This window comes from Prunus mume, linkage group LG7 (genome assembly GCF_029339155.1).
Source record: "Prunus mume cultivar Tortuosa linkage group LG7, ASM2933915v1, whole genome shotgun sequence".
Lineage (NCBI taxonomy): Eukaryota > Viridiplantae > Streptophyta > Magnoliopsida > Rosales > Rosaceae > Prunus > Prunus mume.
The window spans coordinates 2,705,774-2,729,157 of record NC_142704.1 but is presented as its reverse complement, the minus strand read 5'-3'; the positions used below and the strand labels follow the sequence as shown (position 1 = coordinate 2,729,157).

General features: G+C 37.8%; 5 protein-coding genes across 5 annotated transcripts; 1 reads left to right on the top strand and 4 right to left on the bottom strand.

The window, feature by feature from the left end:
- Positions 1–1,126: 1,126 nt before the first annotated feature.
- RTNLB3 (Reticulan like protein B3) lies at positions 1,127–3,109 on the bottom strand. Its single transcript, XM_008240787.2, has 5 exons — positions 2,728–3,109; positions 2,207–2,387; positions 1,961–2,102; positions 1,686–1,755; positions 1,127–1,589 (listed from the first exon to the last, which is right to left on the bottom strand). The coding sequence occupies exons 1-5, from the start codon at positions 2,939–2,941 to the stop codon at positions 1,423–1,425; spliced, it is 774 nt and encodes a 257-aa protein (XP_008239009.1). The 5' UTR covers positions 2,942–3,109; the 3' UTR covers positions 1,127–1,422.
- Positions 3,110–8,680: 5,571 nt separating this feature from the next.
- MAKR2 (membrane-associated kinase regulator) lies at positions 8,681–10,746 on the top strand. Its single transcript, XM_008240788.3, has 2 exons — positions 8,681–10,149; positions 10,260–10,746. The coding sequence occupies exons 1-2, from the start codon at positions 8,868–8,870 to the stop codon at positions 10,364–10,366; spliced, it is 1,389 nt and encodes a 462-aa protein (XP_008239010.2). The 5' UTR covers positions 8,681–8,867; the 3' UTR covers positions 10,367–10,746.
- A 3,229-nt stretch (positions 10,747–13,975) lies between these two features.
- Positions 13,976–14,940, bottom strand: LOC103337621 (late embryogenesis abundant protein At1g64065). The gene has a single exon (XM_008240789.3). The coding sequence runs from the start codon at positions 14,807–14,809 to the stop codon at positions 14,147–14,149; it is 663 nt and encodes a 220-aa protein (XP_008239011.2). The 5' UTR covers positions 14,810–14,940; the 3' UTR covers positions 13,976–14,146.
- Positions 14,941–17,087: 2,147 nt separating this feature from the next.
- LOC103337622 (late embryogenesis abundant protein At1g64065) lies at positions 17,088–17,958 on the bottom strand. The gene is given in 2 exon segments (XM_008240790.3): positions 17,088–17,265; positions 17,267–17,958. Coding segments are annotated over 2 exon segments (642 nt in total). The 5' UTR covers positions 17,864–17,958; the 3' UTR covers positions 17,088–17,220.
- A 3,186-nt stretch (positions 17,959–21,144) lies between these two features.
- On the bottom strand, positions 21,145–21,918 carry LOC103337704 (uncharacterized). Its single transcript, XM_008240877.2, has one exon. The coding sequence runs from the start codon at positions 21,791–21,793 to the stop codon at positions 21,158–21,160; it is 636 nt and encodes a 211-aa protein (XP_008239099.2). The 5' UTR covers positions 21,794–21,918; the 3' UTR covers positions 21,145–21,157.
- Between the last annotated feature and the right edge of the window lie 1,466 nt (positions 21,919–23,384).

Sequence of the window (23,384 nt, the reverse complement as noted above, 5' to 3'; positions counted from 1 at the left end):
CATACAATGTTTGGCAACAAAAAGAAACACTAACCATAAAATATAGCAATGGTGTTACAAATTATGTAATTTGAACAACTCTTGTAAGAGTAGTTGTCAAACTGTACGTTTTTTTTTTTTTTTTTTTGGTTAAGAATGGAAGGCAGATTAGCATCAAGGCAGGCTTCGAAAACTGTAATTTATCAAAGCTTTTCCAATAAGAGAGTTATTAATCGGCGTAAGCCATGGAAGTCAGGGTGCAAAAGAAAGAGCTTAGCTATCAACCTGGCAGCCACCCGTTCTTGACCAAAACATCTTTGGGAAATAGAACTCCTACTAATGTATTAGAGTTCTCACTATAGCAAATAGTAAAGTACTAATATAGAAAGAGCTTACTATATAGCAAATAGTCTCACTATGTTATCAATATTGTGGATATTCCATCATTTCGAAAGTAAATTATCTCATAAAGTTTTGACATGGAAAAAAAAATTTAATTTCAAAGGATAACATTGTTTTGATATTCCTGGCCAATAATGTTATGTCATGTGGAAGTGTTAACACGTGTGTCATAGCATTATTGGTTGAGTAAAGTAAAATAGTGATATTCTCATTTCATGAAAGTCTCGCTCCTTGATATGATATGACATAAATAAAGTATCAATATTATGTCGATAATCAATTTACTTGAGCAATAGTGTTGTTTGAGGATTTTGCCACGGTAGCATTGGTACCCAACATCTTTTTTATGTCAGCCACCTAATAGTCTTAGAGGAAGCTGGTCTAAGTTTAGAGATTGAGAAATTTAGTTGTGACACATATCTCCTCACCTAAACATGGTGGTGATTTTCACTTACTCAAGAGCAAGCAAGTACAACGTTTGAATAATCTGAGGTTTACTATTTTAACTATCGTCCTCCTGGACATGATTTGCTTCCCATGCAGAAAGACATGGATGATTGAATATTGTATTTTTCTGTTTTCACTTTAACGGCAGAATGATGATGGTAAAAGCTGGTCAAAAGATTATAATCATTTCATTCCTGATAAGAGTGGGAAAGGACTATTATTAAATCCCCCAAAGAAGGATTTTTAGGAACACTCACCAGGCAAATCATTCCACCAAACCAAATAAGCGAAAAAAAAATTGAAAGTGAAACCCAATGTACAAAATAATCATTAATTTGAAATGTACTAGCATGATCACCAGGTCACACAACAAAACATCCATGAAAATTACACACAAATATCATAAATGTAGCAAAAACAAGTTTTTTTAAAAAAAACCACAAAATCATCCACATTGTGAATCCAAGGGACTGGAGAACTAGAATATGGAGAGGAGGATCCTAGCCAATCATGGATTAAGTGTGAAAAACACCCTGGTGAAACATAGCTACCAAATATATGTCAGCAAATAGAACCAGCTGCACGGCAGCCAGTCTAAGTCTTCTTGTCCTTCATTTGCCCCTTAGGAACTTTACTTAGGACCTTTGCATCAAACACTGCATACTGCTTCTTGATCTCGATCATTGCCTTCTCTGCCAATGCATCCACCTGGTCGTCATATTTCTCATAGAATACAGGCAGCGTGAAGAGCAAAACAACAACTGTTCAGAAAGACCAGCAGCATGGTAAGAACACACGTAGAAAGAAATGGCATTATGCAAGTCATAACTGATAAGTACATTTGTTAGTTTCATTACCTATGTAGACCAAGGTCAAGAAGTTGTACCACTTCCCCAGGATAGACAAAACCCACAAGCCAGCAATCACCTAATCGCCCATAACACCATTAGCAAGTACCAAATGCGTAAATATAGATTGCAATTCATAAGTACCGCGATGGATTTATAATCAAATCGAATTTCAAAGAAACAATTAAATAATCATCATGAATAGCAGCAGGTAAAATTTATGTAACATGAACACCATCAATTAAAGAAGGCAGAGAAAGCAAAAGATAGAGCAATAAACATACAGAGAGGAACTGCTTCAGATCCTTCCCTGAGGCAATCTCTCGCAGGATAACAAAAGCCCGGTTAATCTCAATTGTAATTGCAGACGCAATCTGTAGAACCGGCTTCTCTGGAATTTTAACTTGTGGAATGCGTGGTGGAGACCTACATGTAACAAGTAGCGCTAAGTGAACCATTCCAAACAGATAAAATTGAGACTATCAAAACCCAAAGGGAAGAAATAAATAAAAAATCAAAGGCATGCTTACTTGTTAATGAAGGTTGAAGCGTTGGACCATAAGAACAACATAGCAAGGCCAAGAATCAAACAGTGGGAGAGCAGAGTCAGCAGGTGGTATCCAAGCAATTCAAAGAAAACCCATATGATCGTTATCGCAATAAGAACACTTGCCGATCCCTTCTTGTCCCTCCACAGGAAAACATCAGCCGCTGTGACATTTATAATAAAGATTCAATATTTATCAATTGCATGCTCTCTGAAATTCGCAATATTTTAGATGATAAAACAAAACCCACGTAATTAAATACGTCATTAACTATATGATTATAAAGGTTCACTTTCATAATTAGCTTGAGAGTCTTAGTTTGATTAGCAAAACTGGAAAAGCATAAAAACAAACCTTTTAAAAATCAATCAAATCAAAGAAGAAATTAAGGACCATTTGTAATTAAACAAAATCAAAATTAACCATCAATCAAAGCCACAAGCTCCATTCTCCAGATCTAGATCAATTAGCGACAAACAATTCGTTTCGATCGCGAAATGTACCTTTTCCACCGCCGAAGACGTTGTGCACGGGCTTCTCCCTCCCAAAGAGCCTGTAAGCCTTGGCCTTCAACGACGCCGAATGGCCGCTGCTGACGGCCTTCTCGTGCAGCGACTCCAACGCCGGCGACACTGGCGAATCGTGGCCGTGGATCTTGTCCGCTATCTTATCCATCAGAGACTCCGCCGCCTTCACTTCCTCCGTATGCTCCGCCATCGCAAAAACGCTGCCGTTTCACAATCTCCGAAACAAACAAAAGAAAAAACTCCCGTTTCGAAACCTGGGTCGCTGATCTTCTCGTTTTCTAGCGTTTCTTAATTCTCCTGCCTTTTTTTTGAAACACAGAGCGCTTTCCTCTCGCTCAGTCACTCTCCCTTTCTCTTATTTCTCCCTCTATTGTGGCGTTTAAATAGCGGGAATTAAACACTGAGCAAATTAGAGCCGCTAAAATGTCCTGATTTGGAATTAAACAATTAGCGGCCGTTGGATTTGACGACGTTCTCACATTGACTCCGCTGCGGATTTGTGTACGTGGCGGGGAAAGAAGCGTTGTCTAAAATCACGGCCCGCGTGTGACATACATTGGACCTATCATGTGCGAACACGTAAGGTAAGTCGGGGCCCATTTGTAAGCCTTAAGCTACTATATATATTAAATAGGGCTTTTGTTGATTGAAAATTTAAGATTCCAGGTGTGATATTATGTGGCTGAATCTTGAATATTATGTCTTCTTCGCTAAAGGATCTCGTCCGTCCACGTTTGATGAATACAAGGAAATGGGTCCCACGGTATGTGGTTGGTTGTCACACATAAATTATAGAAATCTTACCTTAAGTTGTTGATTTTATCTCCGCTTTGCTTCTCCCACAAGAAGCCATACATACGAGGCAATGACATACTTGATCTAATCCCTCACACGTTTGATCCTACCCCAAAGTATAATTTCAAATGTTAACATCAAATGTGGGACCAAAACCAAGCACATCTTGCCATGTGTCTTAATACTATCAATCTATATTATTAAGTCGAATTGCGAATGTAATATTTCAGTACCGCACAATGATTAACACGGACTATCGCTACATTTATCCCAAAAGAAAAACTAACCTGCTAAGTCATCGGGCAGGATAGTATTTAGAAGTCTTGCTTATTCTAGTTAAAGCTTGGGTTGGACCATTTCTACTCACGAAAGCTTGCTTATGCACAAAGAAACTTAAACAGATTTCCTTCCCATGTTAATATATTGTTTCAATTTGGGGGATTATTTCTATATTTGCAGCATAAATACAACCTGTCGGTCCGTGTGACAAGTCGTGCATGTGAGGGCAAAAGACTGATGGCTATGCTTGAAGAAAGAAAGAGGCATCACCTAATTTAGTCGACATGTAATGTACCAGCTCCATAGGCAATATGCAGACTTTTCTTGCTATGATTAGCTTAATCATGAACAGAGAACAGTCATGTCACCAAATATGTGAACCACACTTCACTTGCTCTGTGAAATGATGTGAATGATATAAGAACAAACGAGAAGAGAAAGGTAGGTTTGGTTTGGTTTGGTTTGGTTTGGTTTTTCATATATGGGTCTAATTTCATTGTTCCGGATGACAGATGGGACTAGAGAACCACATGGCTATTGGGAGCATTTTTTTATTTTTATTTTTTATGAAAGCTAATGGGAGCATTTTCACTGGAACGTACGATGCTTTTATCACAAACATTGAGCAACATCTGAAAAATACAGAGTTCGAGGAAAATGGATGGAAAAAATTATTGAGGGTTGAGGGCTGATGGGGAAGAAAACATAGCTCAGATCCGTTGAGTAAAACAGAAATTTAATGGGAATAAAAGCAAAGGACTTGAAGATCAAGTGGTTAAGAGCATTCGCCCCGCACCCGAGGTCTTTGGTTTCATCCTTCCTCAATATTGCTTGTATAAATAAATAAGAGATAAAAGAAGGCAAAAATTCTATTTTCATCAAGTTGGAACCTTCAACTTGTTAAGATTTCAGAGGGACGGATCCTTGGCCCAATACTAGCAACATTGATATTGTCCTCAACTTAACCACTTGCTTTAGCAGGTATGTGGTTTTATACAAAAGGCCTTGATGTTGTTATGAGTGGAACCATTTATTATATGAGACTTTCTATTTTGTTAAGTTTCTGATGTGGGATTCATGTATTCGTCAACACAACTCAACCAACCACAGTGGCAGTGTGCTGGGACATAAGAAAACTGATGGACTCGGCCTATGGTTCCATGAAATTGAAATGCAAGCTATCAAACTTGAATGGCTTTTGTAGAAAGGGCAGTAGCTATACAGCATTCATGGCTAGGCTTTGTGAGCCCATCTTTCAAGGAAATGGGACTTACCCTATAGGGCCCATTCTAATCTTAGTGAGCCCAAACCAATAGTCATAAAAAAGTTGCCCAGTTAGATTTAGTGTGCATGTGCTCCTGCTAGCCCCATGCAACATTTGGGACCTATTCCAATTTCCATTTTTTTTGTCACAACTTTGGGGACCTCTTAAGATAGTCATAGTTGTGTATAAAAAGATAAGTATTACAAAAGCAAAAAACAAAAAAACAAAAAAAACCAGCTGTGGCAATCAATCAAAATCACAGGTGGAAGTGGGGAAAAAAGCTTATTCATCACCATTCATCCTTTTAGATGATTGGTAGGTCCGGTTAGAGTTGTCTAGGCTCTCCAATAAAAGCCATAGCCATGAATCACTCAAAATGACAAATAGTTTTTAAGAAAAGAAAATAGTTGTGACCAAATAATCACGTCCAATGCTAATTGATCTAGTTATGTGGAAAATGACATTGACTTTCAAATCAGTAGTCTAATGTTCAAATTTCTATGACATCTTGATAGTGCGTATTAAAAAAAAAAACTCCCTTTTAACTCCGACAAAAGAAGAAAAAAGAAAAAACAATCATGTATAATCTAAAGAATGAAACATTATGCATGTGTACAAGATTTAAGATTATCCAAGTGAATCTCATAAAGTATTGCATCTTCTCTTCAATACAATAATAATACATGTACATGGGAGATGGCTCATTCAAAGTAACTTAAATCATGGATATGAAGTCATCGGTTTCAACAACAAAAGAGGGCAAAGGGAGGAGAGACAGTGAAAAGAAAATGGTGGGGGCTCTCTTTTTATCTTCAAAGAAAGTGGCGCAAAAAATGCCAAAGTTGTGATTACAATCATGATTTTCTTGGTAGAGTCATATAATGAATGTATTTGTTGCGGCCACACTTTATGTGGGGTTTGTGTCAAACACTCAAAACTAGTGTCCTATGCAATAAACAAGACAAACTTACTAACTCACAAGATCTAAACCAATCATTTTCCAGGGATTACATTACATCCCCAGGTTATAAAATTGACATCGTCGTGGTGCATTATAATATAATGATCTGAACCGTCTATTTTACGAGACCATGTAATATATAAATAGAAAAACAACGGGGAAAGGGTCTAAAGTACTGTAGGACCTTTGAGTCTTTGACTCACTTTATAAAGTATTCTAACCTTCTAGAATTTTCATAAAGGATGAAGACATATGCTTATTCAAAATTTTCATCTAACATGTAAACTCCATATTTATTTTTACCCTTCATTATGGTTTGTGCGAGTGGTGACACATTGACTTTAAGGTGCGGTAAGGGTCGCTAGGACCATTTAAGATTGAGGGGTTGTTTCGTCACTTTCTGGGGACCGCTTTTAAATTATAAACTGGTATACGTACTTGACAAAAATTATGAAATCATGAGAATGGTCCCAACATCATAATACGGTTGCGAATGCCAATGCCATCACAATCATTCTGATTTCAGAAATATCCATGGTTACCGTTTTTAGTTCGGATTTTCCACTTAATATGCTACCTGCGTTAACATCTTTTCTTCTAGTGAAAACGATCTTCTTAATTCAAACATCTATCTAAGTTTTTGAAATTTTTTCTTATCAACCAGTCTGGCATATTTATTATCATTAATGATCTCGCAATACCATTGGTGAACACGAATCGCCCTCCCTCGTTGACCATCTAGAAATGGCAACGAGTCGGGGATGCGGTCATGAACATAATCAACTCTAATATAGACATAAGGGGTGAAATTGACTATAATATCAGTACAATTCGTGGTATTAGAAAGGAGCCAAGAGCATGTAGGACCCCACAAATATTAGGTCCAAAATCATAAAAGATCATATATTCTCACCATCAATCCCAGTTAGATGGCAACTTCTCATCATCAGTTCCTAAAACGAAAGCCATGAAAAAAAAGTGTCTTTATCCCCAAGTGTGATGTGTTCGTGTGACTGTGTCGACCTTTTATTTGCTTGGTTGCATTTGAATCTTGATGTGTACACTATCACTATGCTCATCTCATCTCAATTGGAAGGGGTTTGGTGGAGGTCAAAGCTTTTTGATGAGGAAGAACTGGAGATTTGGCATCCTCTCACGCAATGGATAAATCAAATTCCATGCCACCCCACTTGCATGTCCGCCACCTGGCATTTTAGCCCTGCCCTGTGCTTAGTACTTGGCTTCAGTTCAGTTGCAGCCTTGTAGCTGTGTGTGACCTTGAGACTTTTTTTTTTTTCTTTTTTACTTTTTCTTTTTTTGGTGTAGTTTGTTGTAGGGTCAAAATTCAAAGGTTAAAGTGGTAAATAAAGGGGCTTCGAGCCTGCTCTGTGAGAATTCTTTTACCATGCCTCGTTGCAGTCTATTTGTCTTTCTTTCCTTCCTTCCTGGAAACTTCATTTCAATAATTTAAATTACCACGTAGAAAGTTGATGTGGGTTCTGCCAGTGCCAACAATTGGTATCCAGAGAATAGCCCTTTTTGCTTGGCCAGATTAAAATGTAGAATTCACCCCAATGTCACTTTTGTGATATGAATATCTGAGCCCAAATTCAGAAATCAGTAATCATGTGCAATTTGGGTCTACCACAGGAGAAACAATTATATAGAACGGAATAGCATATTTTGTTATTCCCGATTAATTACGATATGTTACGCGTAATAATTCTTTCACATGTCCGACTGTAATTAGTCAGAAATAGTGAAATAGTGATTTTTCCATTTCTTATTCTACCACAATCATCATTGTACAAATTTTAAATAAAATAAAAGATAGAAAGAAAAAGAAAAAAGTGAGCCTACTCTGCTGCCAGCATTAATACGTTCCTCACCCATTCTTACCTTTGAATTAAGATGTCTGAATGTCCTGCATAAGTTCTTGTTCTTTTTCAACATTGTTTTATAAACTGACGTGCAATTAAGTTGCAACATTGTATTTTCATTGTTTTATAGGATTAGTCATGTCATGTCAATAAACGTGCTTTAATACCGAGCAATTATTATTATTATTTTCCATTATTAAAAAAAAGAAAAAGAAACCTATCAACAACAAAAAAATTTAAGAAAATAAAAGAGGGTCAGAGAGTAGAGAAAGAAGTCGTGCTAGTCTTCGTATAGCAATTGTACTGTATGTATATTAATTGGCCTCTGTCGCTATTCTCTGAGACGACACTGCTCTTCCTCACATGCCTCTACTGATCTCTGCCCTGCCCTGCCCTGCCCTGCAACCCACGTATTCATCACCACCACTACAATGAGAAACACTTATGTGAAACGGGTATAACATTATTTTATTATTTTCGATCAATGAGAAACACTTATATGAAACGGGTATAACATTATTTTGTTATTTTCGATCAATCACAATATATAATGTAACAATTTATAATTTGTTAAAAATATCAAAACAATCACAGGTGTTTATTTTCGAGTCGAAACGTTTCACACGAGCTTTCCTGCGAGCACCACACAAAATAAAAGCTCTCTTTTTTACTTTTACGGTTTTACCCCTCTCAATCTTTCCAGTGACTAGTCTATGGCTACTGGTTAAAGCTTTACCCTCACTGCTGCTCTACCCCTGTCACTTCCATTTTCAGTGGTACCTCCTGCCTCTCTCTGCAAACCCATTTCCACCTAAAGCCTTTTCCTCCATTCATACACCAAAAGCCCTTTCCTTTTTCCATTTTCTTTTTCTTTATCACTCCCCTCACTCTCTCTCACTTTACCTACTTCAACTCTTGTATACTGGCTCTCCCAACCATGGAAGCTTTCAGCTTGCTCAAGTACTGGCGAGGCGGTGGTGTTGTAGCCAACCCCGTTCCCAATAGCACGGACACTGCTTCTTCCGCTAACATGCGCGCTCCTTCGACCTCCACCACCACCACCACAATCCTCACCGCCGTCGCCCAACACAGAGACGAGACTGACGACGACGACAGCGACGGCGACGATGGGCCTTTCTTCGACTTAGAGTTCGCTGTCCCCGACGAGGATGAAGCCCTGCCGCAAACCCACAAACCCTCTGGCCAAAATACGGACGAGACCGATGTAGAGCACCAAGAAGACGACGACGACGATAGCTCTGAGGAAGATGATGAAGAGTCTGATGATGGCGTGGACGGTGAGAGGGAGTTCAACTTCACGGTCTCTTCTGGGTCTAGCCATGACCGTACGGACGACCCCACCCTCACTCTGTCTCCCTCCGACGACTTGTTCTTCAAAGGCAAGCTTGTGCCCATTGAGCCCTCGTCGATTGAGTTCAACCCATCTGAAGAACCCAACTCCAAGCCCCAATTCGCCGTTTCCTTGTTGAAATCGGCCACCAAATTTCGTGTTTTCATGTTGGGTTTGAAGAAATCGAAGTCGAATGCAAATGGGTCGGAGAAAACAGACCCGGCTGTTGGATCTGTTGAACCGCCGCAGAAAGCCCAAGAGCCGCAGCAGCAGAAGCGAAAGCAGCAGGGGAAGCTTTTCACGGTGAAATTTAAAGTCGAGGAGGTACCCATTGTGTCTTTGTTTACCAGAGACAACAGCTCCAGAATCTCCACCACCACCAACAAGTCCCAGTCCCAGACCCAGACCCAGCAGAAGCCCATAAGCGCTGCTGAAGAATCGGCTTCTGAGGAAAAGCGCTTTTCCAAAGAAGTAATGCAAAAGTACTTGAAAATGGTCAAGCCTCTCTACGTTCGCGTGTCCAAGAGGTACGGCGAGAAGCTCAGGCTGTCCGGCCAACTCAGCTTAAGCGGCTCGACAGCGCCGGCGCCTGTTGCTGGGTCTGAGAAGAGCCAGTCAGGGACTGAAGCTTCAGAGCCACCGGCGACGGCGAGCATTGCGAAGAGTTGTCATAAACAGGGAAATTTTCCGGCTGGGCTGAGAGTGGTTTGTAAGCACTTGGGTAAAAGCCGGTCGGCTTCTTCGGCTGTAGCCGCGGCTCCGTCAGGAGCCGTGGTGTCTCAGAGGAGAGATGATTCGCTGCTTCAGCAGCAGGATGGAATCCAAAGCGCCATTCTGCATTGCAAGCGCTCCTTCAATGCCTCCAGAGGTAATTTTAATTTTTAAAATTTAAAATTTATTTTAAAATTAAAATTTACGAACAAATTTTATTTTTAATTTTTGATTTTCTTATAATTTTGCGGGTTTTTCTTTGAACAGATTCGGACTCTAACCTGCTGTCTCGGTCTGTGAGCGATCCCTCGAATGAAAAGTCAGTTGAGTTGTCACGCAAATCGTCGGATCATGGCAAAGGAGTTGGCCTTTAACGGCTGTGATCTTTCCACGTTTTTGCCCACAAAAGGCGGGAAAATTGGGCTCACTGGTGAAGTCAAAGTAGTTCTGTTGGTGCGTTCAGTTGCCTTGTAATCACTGCCCAAATGAAACAAGCCGAAAGGGATCGAGAAAATGAGCAATGCATTTTCTTGTTGACTGTAAATGTCCTTAAAAACCCTGAAAAAAATTAAAAGTAGGAGGATTAAAGAAGGTTCAGATCTTTGTACCTATTGTTATTATTAAACCTTTGTAGTAAGTCTTAAGTTAATTTGCTATTTTGCTTTAATTAGCTAGCTTTATTTGGGTTCATATTAATCAAAAAACCCAAGTTATTACTTTGAAATTAAGGGGACGGACACACTATCTTTATCAACCGACTTAACTTATGTTGGCCATTATATTACAGCTAAATGCATATGTTGATGACTATTCTAAGAGCGTATCCAAGAGACTTTCTATCCTCTCATTTCTAGCTACTTTAGCTGAAAAGAAGGAAAATCATCTCTCTCTACTTACTCTCTATTTTGGATAACCAGTTTTAACTCTCTGCATATAGCAAGGATGAGAGAGAATTTGGCTAGGAGGAGAGAGAAAAGGGAGAGAGAGATAGAGACATTTGGGAGGTTAGGGGGGTTGGGTTTCTATTTTTTTTAATGAATATATTGGATTTGCAAGAGAAAGAGAAAATAATAATAAAATATTTCAGATTAACCAAAATAGAAAACATTGCTTGGAGGAAACACATTATAAGTGGTTTGCTATAATAGTTTTCTAGCTATTTACATTTAGAGCATCTCTAAGGAAGATGTCAAATACCAAACATCAAATTTAAATTTGATGGCTGATGTGACAATTTGACATTTATACAATTTTACACTCCACCCGATATATCAAATAAATAATTATTATAACAGTCAAATTATTTAAGATAAAGAAGAAAAAATAAATAAAAGAAAAAAATAAATAAAAGTAATAGTCAGTTATCTTTTAAAAATAATAAAATATTCATTTGACATCTTGCTTTTAGGATGTCAAAAATAACATCTCAACCTCTAGCCTTCATTCCATATCATATTTGACACATCGGTTGGAGTGATGTGAGATGTTATTTTTAGTCGTTAAATATCTATGTGGTACTTTTGACACATTAATTAGATATGTTAGAATTTGGTATTAAAATTTAGAGACTCTCCTAGATATGCTCTAAGTACATGTTGGATTTAGTGGTCAGGTAGAGCCTTAGAGGTTGAAAAGTTGGTGTCCTATTTTCCCAAGGATGCTACTTGTCAGGTAAGGAGCGAAGTATTTTCATTTTCTTAAAAAAGAGAGGGAGGGAGGAAGAGACCAGACAAGAGAGTAAAGAAGGGTCTGAGTGTACTGCTGGGATTGGTGGAGGGTGGAATCTCTCTTGGGCAAAACTCAAACACATAGAATACAATACAACATGGCATTCTCTGATTGCTATGTTAATTAATAAAACAAAGCCAAAAGCACTTATTCTCTCTCCAATTAAGCACTTAATCTGGGTTTCTCTCTCATGGGTGTTGGGTTTGCTTTTTGGTTCAGTCCTAATGACGTACGGGAATTCGTGCAAGTTTTTGTTAATCTGTGTTGTGAAATAACTTCGGAGATTCAATTTGTCTCCTTGTGGTAGTGCTTGGACCTACAAAAGCGCTGCTACACTGTTTGATCTGCTGCTTCCTTTGTCGTTTTGGCTATTTATCAGATTCTTGGGGGACCTTTCTTGTTTTATAAAAAAATTTCAATTACAACAGTGTTGTTAAAAGTTTTTCTTTTCTTTTTGGGGTAACCGGATTTAAAGGATTTGTCACTGTTTTTAATTGGAATTATGCTCTAAATGGGGGCATAAATATATGAAATAGCTTTAGGCCATCTCTTGATCTTCTTTTCGAGATACCAAAGATGACAAGACGTATCACATAAGGGGCTCGAGGCATGTGTATAGCTCTTGCATTGACATGATTGTTTGGAGTAGAATGGCATAAGGTTAGCTCAAATGCTAAGGGTGGACCGAAAAATGAGTTTGGAGTAGAATATTTCAATTACTCGATTGTTGGGAAAATCTCTATTTCAATTACTCGATTTTCTTCCATTGTAACAAAAAACAGGATATAAAGAAGAAAGACGTGTATTCACTTAAAAAGAGAAAAATAATAGGTGTAAACGAGCTTGAGTTAGGACGAATATCATAGTGCTCGAGCTTGGCTTGCCTACAATTTCTTGAGTTTAACTTGGCTCGATTTGTTTCTTTTAGGACCTTTAATGAAGTCTATGTTCTAATCCCCAATTTTAAAAAAATTTGTTAAGCTATACGTCTGCCTTAATTAAAGAATTGTTTTGCTTGCATTCCATAGTGTCGGAGTTTCGTCCAATTTTTCTTTGGGTACATATATTTGTCCGACTTGTTTCTGTCTCACCCATTATTGTAATGTCTGACTTTCCGCATGTGAAGCCTCTGCGTGTCGTATGCTTTAATTTGACTAGTATTCATTTCCATAGATATTGACCAAAGATTTGATTTCAGTGAATTGATCTGTCTTCTTGAGCCTTCGCTAATAGAAACATCAACCATGAAATGCGTTTATTGCCAAATGAATTAGGGACAATTGCCCCATCAAAAGCCTGCTTGGTTGGCTTTGGCTCTGCGTTCAGTGGATTTTGGATATTTGGAGATCTTGCGTAAGTAAACAGTGTGACAGTGTAAATTAACAGTAAGTAAACAGTGTAACAGATGAAAATAAAGATGATAAACACTAGGACACCGATTTTATCTAGTTAATTCCACCCAAATCCTTCTAGCTTGTTAATCCTAATTTACCTAACATATTGATAGTAGTCGTTTTCCCTTACCTCACCAATACTCTCTTCCAAATATATTAATTGTGTTATTTACCATCAACCTACTCTATTCCTATTTATGGATTTAGATGGCTGAGAGCTCATTAAGATTTATGGAAAATATTAAAGACTACACAAACCACAACCTAATCTTCCGAGTTGGTTATGTAATTTATGATACTTGTTACAAGAAGCTTTTTATTAGGCTTCTCCTTCGGTCTCAACCCAATTCTTCTAGTAATGCAATTAGTGGCCAATTAATTGAAAGCATTAAAAACGATAACAAGCACTCAACATGCATCAATAAATAGAATTAACAATATTAAAGAATTTAAGTATTCATAGAGTCCTAGTAAAAAGAAATTAGTTCACACAACATGATGATTGACGCTGAAAAAGTAGTGATGTGGAAGTGGTTGTTTCAAATTATTTTTAGTTGAAGATGAGGCATGTAGTGGAGACCAGTTGATAAGGTCGTAATTACACCCATTCTTTCGCATACAAGGATGGAGGATTGGCTCTTATTTCAGGGCTCATTTGTCTCTCTCAAATACAGTTTCATGAGAAACTAAGGAGCAAAGAGTCAAACTCCTCCTATGTGGTGATATTTACAGATACATGTTTTGATGCACACATCGAAGTCAAACTTGTACAAATTCAGCCATGGCGGTTTGAAATTTTTGTAATCGATCAGACTAATAATTGACATCTAATTCAACCATAATTTAATTGTAATTACATACTTAATCGGTAAATGGGATCTCAAATCTTCCCTTTGGTCTTGCTCATCTGATATTCAATCATATACAGCGCATACAGAAAAAAAATTGCTTGGACAAAGAAAAAAAAAGAGACCAGAATTGTAATACAACGACTGCTCTCTTAGCAACCTGTGGTTCTGTGAACCGTAATACTCAAAGACTAACCCTTCGCTTGCAGTCCTCTTCTTCAATCCCCGTGTTTGCAAAATTGTACGTCATGCTACAATTCAATTCAACCACCACATTTTTATTGACCATAAGAATTTTCACCTTACCTTTAATCCTTGTATAAGTGCTCACCGTCAACTTCCCTGATGCCACCTCCTTCGTGAACCCTGGCACCGCCGAGATCTCCTCGGGAACAATATCCACCGTCACGTTCATCCTCATCGTCCTCCTCGCCTTTGCCACCCCTGCCGGAGTCCTCCCCTGGCCCACCTCCGTCCCGTTGTAGAAAACCCTGGTGGTTGTGTTCCCATACTTGAAAGATGCCACGTTAGGGTTCTTGATCGAGACATCAGCTAGGAGTGTCACATTAGTATCCGAGCGTAGGGCTCCGTTGGCAACCTCCGGCTGCTGTTGGATTGTGACGTTGTTCATCTCGATCCTCGGGCTCTTTACGTGAAACACCGTGAACCCGAGAACTATGGCAGTTACGGCTATGATTAAGAAGAGAGCCGAGACACAGCCACAGCACATTACATATTTTCTTTGGCAGAGCTTTATGTGTGAGGAGACGATAACTTCTTCTTCATCACTGCGGAGATGGTATGAGTTGGCTGGGGCTAGGGGCTTGCCTTGTTCTTTGGCAGCCATGGCTGTGATTCAGAGAGGTTTGGAAAATAAAGGGAGCAAAAATGGTGGGGGAGATATATATATTTGGAACTGGAAAGGCTGATGAGTTTCATGGAAATTTTGATTTTCTTTTTCTTGGGTCTTTGATTGTGAAATGTTGGAGAATTTTAGAGATTCTAGACGCGGTTGCACAAGTTGCACGGCTTGACTTTTGACTCTGATGTTGTTTGTTTAATAAGAAAATGTCACCAAAAGTGTGGATATAAATCCATGGATTTTAAAATAGGTTGTCGAAGCTTCTTTGAATCATGCTGTCTGATAGTAACATAACTCGTTGTTTAGGGACCCAAAAAATAAATAGGAATGCATAACTTGTTGTGAGAAGAGTCAAGAGTGGCACTGCTTGATTGATAGGAAAAGGGGGAGTGTGTTTGTAATTTATAGGTGATATATTACTATTACAAGGTGGGAAAACTGATACTGACACAGGAGCAGAATTGGGTGCTCCTTGGAAGTCAACAATAATGTTCCTCCTATTTCTCTTTTTCATACGTAAAGGCAGGGCAGTGTCACAGTGTCTGTCTGTGAATATATGTAATTTCTGTGATCGCTGTGGGGATATGATCCTAGTCCTAGATGCAATTATATCAATTAAGTTACCTCCGGAGCTTATGCCAAGAGGTTCTTCTTTTTTCATTTTGGTTCATTTCATATTAAATAGGATCCCCTGCTTTTGTTATGCGTGAGTTTAAGCTGATTGGGTTTAAGGTTTAGTGTTTAGAATTTGAAATATACAAGCGATAATTGAGAAGAGGGGAATCGAGTACACAAGTGAAAGTCTAAAACGACACAATTAAAAGTAGCACTAAATCAAGTCTAAAGTGATAAAGTTAAAAGTAGCACTAAATCTTCTTTTCTTGTTGGTGGTGTCTTAAGAAGATATTTTTTCTTCTTAGTTATTTTCTTTGTTATGTGGGAATTTTTGTGGTCATAGGAGAAATTATAGAATACTACAGTAATATGGCTATGTAGTACGTTTTGTATACGTGTTATAATATGAGTGGACGACATAATTTATTTTCCTTTCTTATATAGAATAATATTAATAAATATTCACTTATATTATAACACGTGTACAAAATATATCACATGACCGTATTACTTTAATATTCTATAATCACTCCGATCATGAAGAGGAAAACCCATGTGCATATCTAAAATGAAGAGAGAGAATCTATCATCCTCCCCCATCCTCAAAAAAATAGAGTTTCAACTAGTACTAGGCCCAACTGATTCAAGATCGGTCCAATCATTTGGGGTTTATGCCATGTATAGAATAGGCCCGTTTCTTTGATTGGAAAGAAGCTACAAGGCTGGAGCAGCATGTCACGTGCTGCACGTGGACCAGTCCCTACAACCGAAAACCGACCAAGGAACATGTTCCAGGTTGGACGACAGATGCAAATCATGCAACGATAAATTAGGGAGATAAAGCAAATTAAAAAAGTGACAGCCGAGTCCACCTGCAGCCACAGAGCCTATGAAATATAATTATGCGATTCTGTTGGTCTCATTTACTACTAATTATCCACCGGCAGCCACAGAGCCTATGAAATATAATTATGCGATTCTGTTGGTCTCATTTACTACCAATAAAAATATAATTAAAGTACAAGATTCCCATTTTTTCACGCAGAAGCATGCCATTGGGTGTGGTTTGGGTGTCTTTTTAGCCAAGACGAATTCATTTTGAATCATTTCCAGCCAAAAGAAAAGGACGTGTTTTTTTTTTTCACTTTCTTTTGAACTCCGGCATATCCATGTCATATCATATGCCACCCAAATGAACACCTCCATTTGTTGTCTTGTCTAGGAAATAAACCATATTTCAAAGTGTTAAATTTATTGAGTAAAGTTATGGTTTAGACTTTTTTATAGTACAAACGATAGTTTGGAGTGAGGTTTTCTCACACAAGCTACTGCGATGTCGTGAGATTTGAACACGAGACTACTAGTTTGTAAGTCAAGATTTTTTTATACTAGATTAGACCGAGTTGGGAAATGATTTAGACAATTAATTGACCATAAAGCTGGCAGATGGCAACATATAGCTGCTATGAAGTGGACATAAAAACAAAAACAAAAATAAAAACTTGGTCACAAAGAAAACTGAAATCTGAAATTGAAATATATGGACAAAAATTTATAGGGAAGAAAAAGAGAACATGTATGTATATTAGCTAACAATGTACACAACGAAAACAAAACAAACGAATGAATTCCTAGAAATCAAAATCTCTACAAGCAAATGATTGAATTCATTGCTAGTTTTATCTCAAAATACAAATACACCAACATATCATATCTATCACTAACTAGAAATCTTAAAAAACAGAACAAAAACAAAAAAACACAGAGCAAACCCACTAAAATCATCTGCAAAATAAATCCTTGACAGTCCTGCTCTTCAAAACAACCAACCATGGTGCAGTTCGTATCAATGGTCTTCCTCTTCTTCATGATCTTCATCAAATTCACTTTCCCACTCAGCTTGGCATAGCTGCTGATCTTCAAATACCCAGAATTTATCTCACCCTCAAAACCATTCTTAGCCTCCTGAGGCAGCCTATTTGACCTAACTTCAATACTCAAACTCACTCTCCTCGTCCCTCTAGCTTTAACCCTCCCCTTCCCAATCTTGGCCTCGCCAACTTTAAACCCTCCATACCACAAACTCGCGCTGCTGTCCTCAAACTTGTACGCCCCAAAGTTCTTGTTCTTTATGGCCAACTCGGTGACCAAAGTTGCATTGAGAGAAGAAGTTGGCGAAGTTGTGTGCTTGAGATTTTTGACTACCACAGAGCTGAGATTAAAACCAGGTGATTTGACACGAAGAACAACCAAAGCAAAGACCAAGATTAATATGCTTTGGAGGACAATCGCAGAAAACACATAGACGAAACACTTGTTGCTTCTTTCTCTGCGTATGGCTTTGAAAGTAGGGTTTTCTTCATCGCTTCTGCGATGCAGTCTGGAGGGTGCCAATGGCCAAACTTGGCTCTCTTGCTCTGCCATTGCTAGAAGAAGAAAAAAAATGAAAAGCCGCTTAATTTGGTTGAATGGGTGATGTTTAATAACGTGGGTTATGATATGAATTATATATTAGTGTTGGTGTGCGTGAGGGGTGAATGTGAGTGGGGTACTCATGTTTAATTTCTGAAGCTTAGGGATAAGAATTGGTCAGTTATGGCCTACGTCCGTGCGTCAGCTGTTCATTGTGGGATTTGATTTCTTAAAAAAAATTAAATTATATACTAGACAGCACAGCATTGTCAATAGGTCTAAAAGCATAGATATTAAACATGAGTATATTAAGTTGTGTGTGAATAAATGGGTGGAATTTTTCGTGCTCACCCACCAGGTTTTTCAGTGAGGAGGTCAAGGTCAGCTATATGTATATGGGATGTCACAGTTTTTTCTTTTCTTCACTTCTTTTTGTGATCTTCCAGAATAATGGAGGCACAATCTACTGATAGGAGAGAGTTGGGTCTGATCTGAAACATTGAATGAGTCAGAAGGTAGGGGCTAAAATCAGACTAATCTTGAACTGAGTTTTTTTAAATACTTTTTTTTTTCTTTCTGGTTTTATATGTAAAAGATTTGGGGAGCAGTTAATTTCCGCACTAACAAGATGAGTGTGCAAAAATGATGGGAGTAGGTCAAGTGGGAAAATTGAAATTAGGAGGATCAAAAGTGGACTTTGTTTATAGTGCCAGAACCAAAGAGAAAATGGCGAAAAGGACTTTACAGCTGAGACCTTTCTGTCTCTGTTTGAGTCTAGTTGGCTCTGAAAGCAAACGAACAAACGTTGCGTATGGTCACTTTCATAATCCTTGTGGAACAGGAGATCATTCATCAAGCTTTACCATTTGTTGCAGAATGCATGCTTTGTTGAAGTCTTGGAAATTCTCGCTAAAAATTGGTTTAACGGGATTTCTCTTTTCTCTCTTTTCAATGTTGAAAGAGGTTTCGAGTTCGAATCCACCTCCTTATTAGTAACAAATATACATGCATGATTCAATTTATAATAAGTCTAGAAGCATTGTAGACTTTTACACAGTCATGATCATGAAGAAACAAGGGAGGATCAGAACTTGGATTAATTTACAATTTAATAACGTTATAGTTATATCAATTGTTAGATTGATGTGACTGTCACATTTGCTATGAATATAAGTTCATGAACTTGGATTATTTTACAGCCAGCCGCTATCAAAATCATCCTTTTGCGACTTTGGGCTGAAGGACTGATAGGCCAGCCTGCCCCTTTTGTGAGTTTGGCCTGACCATTGCTTGGGCTATTTCAGCTAAGATTCTCATTTTTATTCTTCGGAGGAAAGCCTCTTCGTTCCACTTTAGCTTAGTTATATGTTATTAAAAACTCACCCGTCACACCGTATCACTTACTCTTCTCTTCTAGAGTCTTTATTTCCCATTCAATTTTATAATTATATCATTTTCAATATTATCCAAAACCATAAATTGATGATCCCCTCATCCATATTTATTATGAACCATGTATTTTTGTGTCGAACAACTATTAGACTAACTGCATATCATCATATCGACTAACAAACCATACAACCATGGAAATATTTTCGAGATTCTCAAGGAGGAAAGACACATGCTTCTCTCCTGCGCAGCCTTCTATCCTTCACTTGCAAGACCGTGAAAAGAAATACAAAGGAAAACTCAAAGCTTGCTATTAAAATATTGGAAATTATTGAACCGCAATAATTTTTTAGGCTTGACATTAAGTAATTAACCTTTTTTGACTCTGCTCTCTCTCAAAAAACCTTGTTTGGCTCATGCATTATCAATATCATTATTACTATTGACCAAAATAAATATTTATTGTTTATTGACCTTTTTTTTCCCCAAGACGTATCATTTTTTTATTTGATACCGTGCAAATTGTGAGTTTTAATACAATACAACCACGCTGAGAGGGAATAACTAATATCCATTAGATTAATTGAATGCTAAATGTAGAGGCTCATGATCACCAAAAGTCTCTTAGCATAGTTAAGTAAACTATCGAAAGAAAAGAAAATACGAATAAATATGTACAAAAGAAAAGAAGATAGTTCAGATGGTTCAAATTCTCACATGGAAGTGTTGTGTCACAGCTTTTCATTTTCCACTCATACCAAGATTGACCAAAACAAGCATACCATGTTGTGTCACAGCTTTTCATTTTCCACTCATACCAAGATTGACAAAACAAGCATGTGCATTAAGTATGCGTATTTTTATTTATAAATAAATGAGTAGGTCTGGTCATGCCTCTGTATTCTGCCATAAACAAACATCTTCCTAACCTCGTAATTATGTGTTACTAAATTAATTTGAAACGTAATCAACCTATCGTGCTACCATCCAAAGCTTATTTAAAGCACAAGTCACGAAGGAGCAGACTTTGCAATTAAGCTACATACTTTACGAATAAATTAAAAGATTAGAGAGGCAAGCGACCACATAATTATAGACTAAAATGATATATATTTCCAGCAGCCCCATGTGTTTCACATGAACGTATATTTAACAAGACGTTCAACTTCATTCGACAACTCATCCCCTTTTAGAAAAGCACTGCGAAACCGTTGTCAAATACAACTACTGTAATGATGTTATTTGACAACTTTGCTATAAACCAAGACGGAGTAGACTCTAAAATCTAACCTCTGCGCATCAAGATATTTAGATGTTTCTTGAGGGCATTTAGATCTTTTCATATCAAAAAGGGTAAGTAACGGTCAAAACAATTTTCCATTTGTTAAATCGGGTAATTTGAAAAAAATTTCCCCATTTAGAGTTAGGACAAATTAGCCAGCATGAAACCCAACCACTACATGATCATCACAACTTGTGATTTGTCCTCTCTCCTGAGATAATTGACAAGTCCCAAGTTCATCTTATGTCGGTCATGGTCAACCCAGGTTGGCGTGCTATTATAATGTAAACATTGCTTTGAATGCAAGTTGCAGCCTCTAAGCCCGTCACCTTTTATGATATTAAATATTTCAATCTTATATTATTATTAAGTGGGCGGCATCAGATTCGAAAAAATGAAGACTGAATCAGTTCAGTCTTTGCAAAATTGTATACAACAAAAACAGAAAAAATTGCAGAAAAAGAAAAAGCACTACCAATCTGTATATAACGAAATAGCACAATTGCAAAGTTGTGCCTGGGAAGTGCATATATACCCATACAATAATTCATAAACGAACAACAAAAAATTTGCAGAAATTTAAAACAAGTTGAAAGAAATCAAATCATGGTCTGTTTTTTTCAAGGTCTTTTTTTTCACTTGCAGTGTAAAGATTTGAGGGTCCTGGCTTTCACATCAAAAGCTATGGTGCAGTTCATGTTGGCGGCCTTCTTCTTCTTCATGATGAACATAATTGCAACTTTTCCGTTCAATCTTCCTACGCTGTTGAGCGTCAAGACCCCGCTGCTCAATTCACTTCCAAAGTTTGAACCATCTATTGCAGTTGAATTCAAAGTCACCTCCGCATTTCTTTTTATGGTCGAAAGCCATCCAGCCTTGCCCTTTGCGATATCAATTACTGCCAGAGTCGCGCCTTGGTATTGAAACGTGACATTGGCAGCACTGAACTTGTAGGAACCCCAGTTGGCTGAGTTCTTGATCTTGATTTGGGTTGTGAATTTCGTGTCGAATGAAGGCGCTGCCGAGTCAGATACGAAGCTTTCGACATTGATGTTGCCTAGCCTGAACCTGGGGGTTTTCACTTTCATGACAGTGAGACTCATTGCGGTGATAACTATGATCTGAAACACAACGAAAATAGTAATATATATGGCCAATTTGATTCTCTTCTTGCGTTTCAGCTCATCAGCGGACAGCTGAGACTCTCCATCACTTCTTGTGTAACCGTTTGATGGTGCCAAGGGATAGGCAGGGTTGGTTTTCTCTGCCATGTTAACTTGTTTTTTTTTTTTTTTTTCTGATATGAAATTGGAAAGAAAGATTTCTCTGCTTTTGCTTTCTGGGTTTTGTTTTCTAGGATGAAACTTGAAAGCAGAGGAAGTTAGTTGTGGAAATGAAGGTAGAGAAGTGTGCTATATATAGTGTTTGGGGTGTCGGGCCTATTTCAATAACTCATGTGGTGGAAATAATGAGTTTCCAGGAAGAACATGTGAGTTTGGAAAAAAGAAATTTTATTGAGGACCCCAAACGCGTCCTATGCTGATTACTATAGACTTCTAGATGATGGACGACTTTTCTTTGAGGACCTTTTAGGGTTTTGCCATGAGATTTGGACATTTTAAATATCATCAGAACCATCAATGCCAAAATAAATATCAACAGAAGCTTTTTTTTTTTTTTGGTCGAAAATATCAACAGAAGCTTCGAATCTATCCGTTGGCATAGACCAAATCTCCCAATCAAATGTGAAAACGTGTTGTGAGAAATATTATACTAATAACCTTGTGAACGGTGTTTTGAAAATATTGGTTTTTAAGATTAAATTAAATTAATATGATTTGTTCTGTTGTCCCTGAATACAAGCAAGAATTGGGATAGTTGGACTGCAAATTTCCGAAGGCAATTCAACCAAACATGGCCTAGGATTTAAAGAACTTTATTTTATTATTTAGTCAATGTTTTGCTCTGAATGATGAAGATAGAATGTGAATCGTGCAAATGAAACTGTGCAAATATGACATTTCAAAGGAATGATACCTCAGTGAATACAACTGCATCAGCATCTGATTTATATTGCTTTGGCATCAAGCTTCTTAGTCTTTTTCCCAATAAACAAAGGCAGAGATAAAATTGCAACACTTCCTCAGATATTTTGTTTGTTATTTTGTCAGTACAGGATTTTTGGTTTGATGCTCTTTCTTTCCACTCTGCCCATGACATAAGGCCCAATTGCGACCTCTGTTTTTCTTTCTTTTATTGGTCAGTTTTTTTTTCAATAAAAGCGATAGTCTAAACTATAAAGAGAGAGATTCTCAGACACTAGCAAGGTGCCATAAGGGTTCCAACATGAAATCACTGATATGCAAGTCAATGCCCTTTTTTCCATTGGACTAGACCCCGTTGGCTTTTTACTCTGTTTTTCATATGAAAAGTAGTTGGGTAAAAATAAAAATATGTGAGAGATAACTTTGTCAAATGAACCAAAATTCAAAGGCCACCTAGTAGACAAGATCTTGTCCTTGTTTAAATGGGGATGTAGATTGCAGAACAAGGATAAAAGACAGGTAGAAAAAGTCCCAATGATGTTGTTCAAAATAGCCTACACAAGTCGCCCTCTGTTCTTGTGAGAGTTTTAGTGTGTGGTTTGGATTGAGAAATGTCCTGATTTTAACTCTCTGTTTTGCTCAACGGTCATATATTATGCATTGTTTTCAACATTACTTCTTAAGTTATGTTTTCCATCAATCCCTTTCGTACTGGGACAAAAAAAAGGCCTTGATACTACCCCTCAACTAATAAATCGTATGTCGTGCATTAAAAACCATTCCAAAACTTGGCCTGGTTAGTTTGACTTATGAAGCA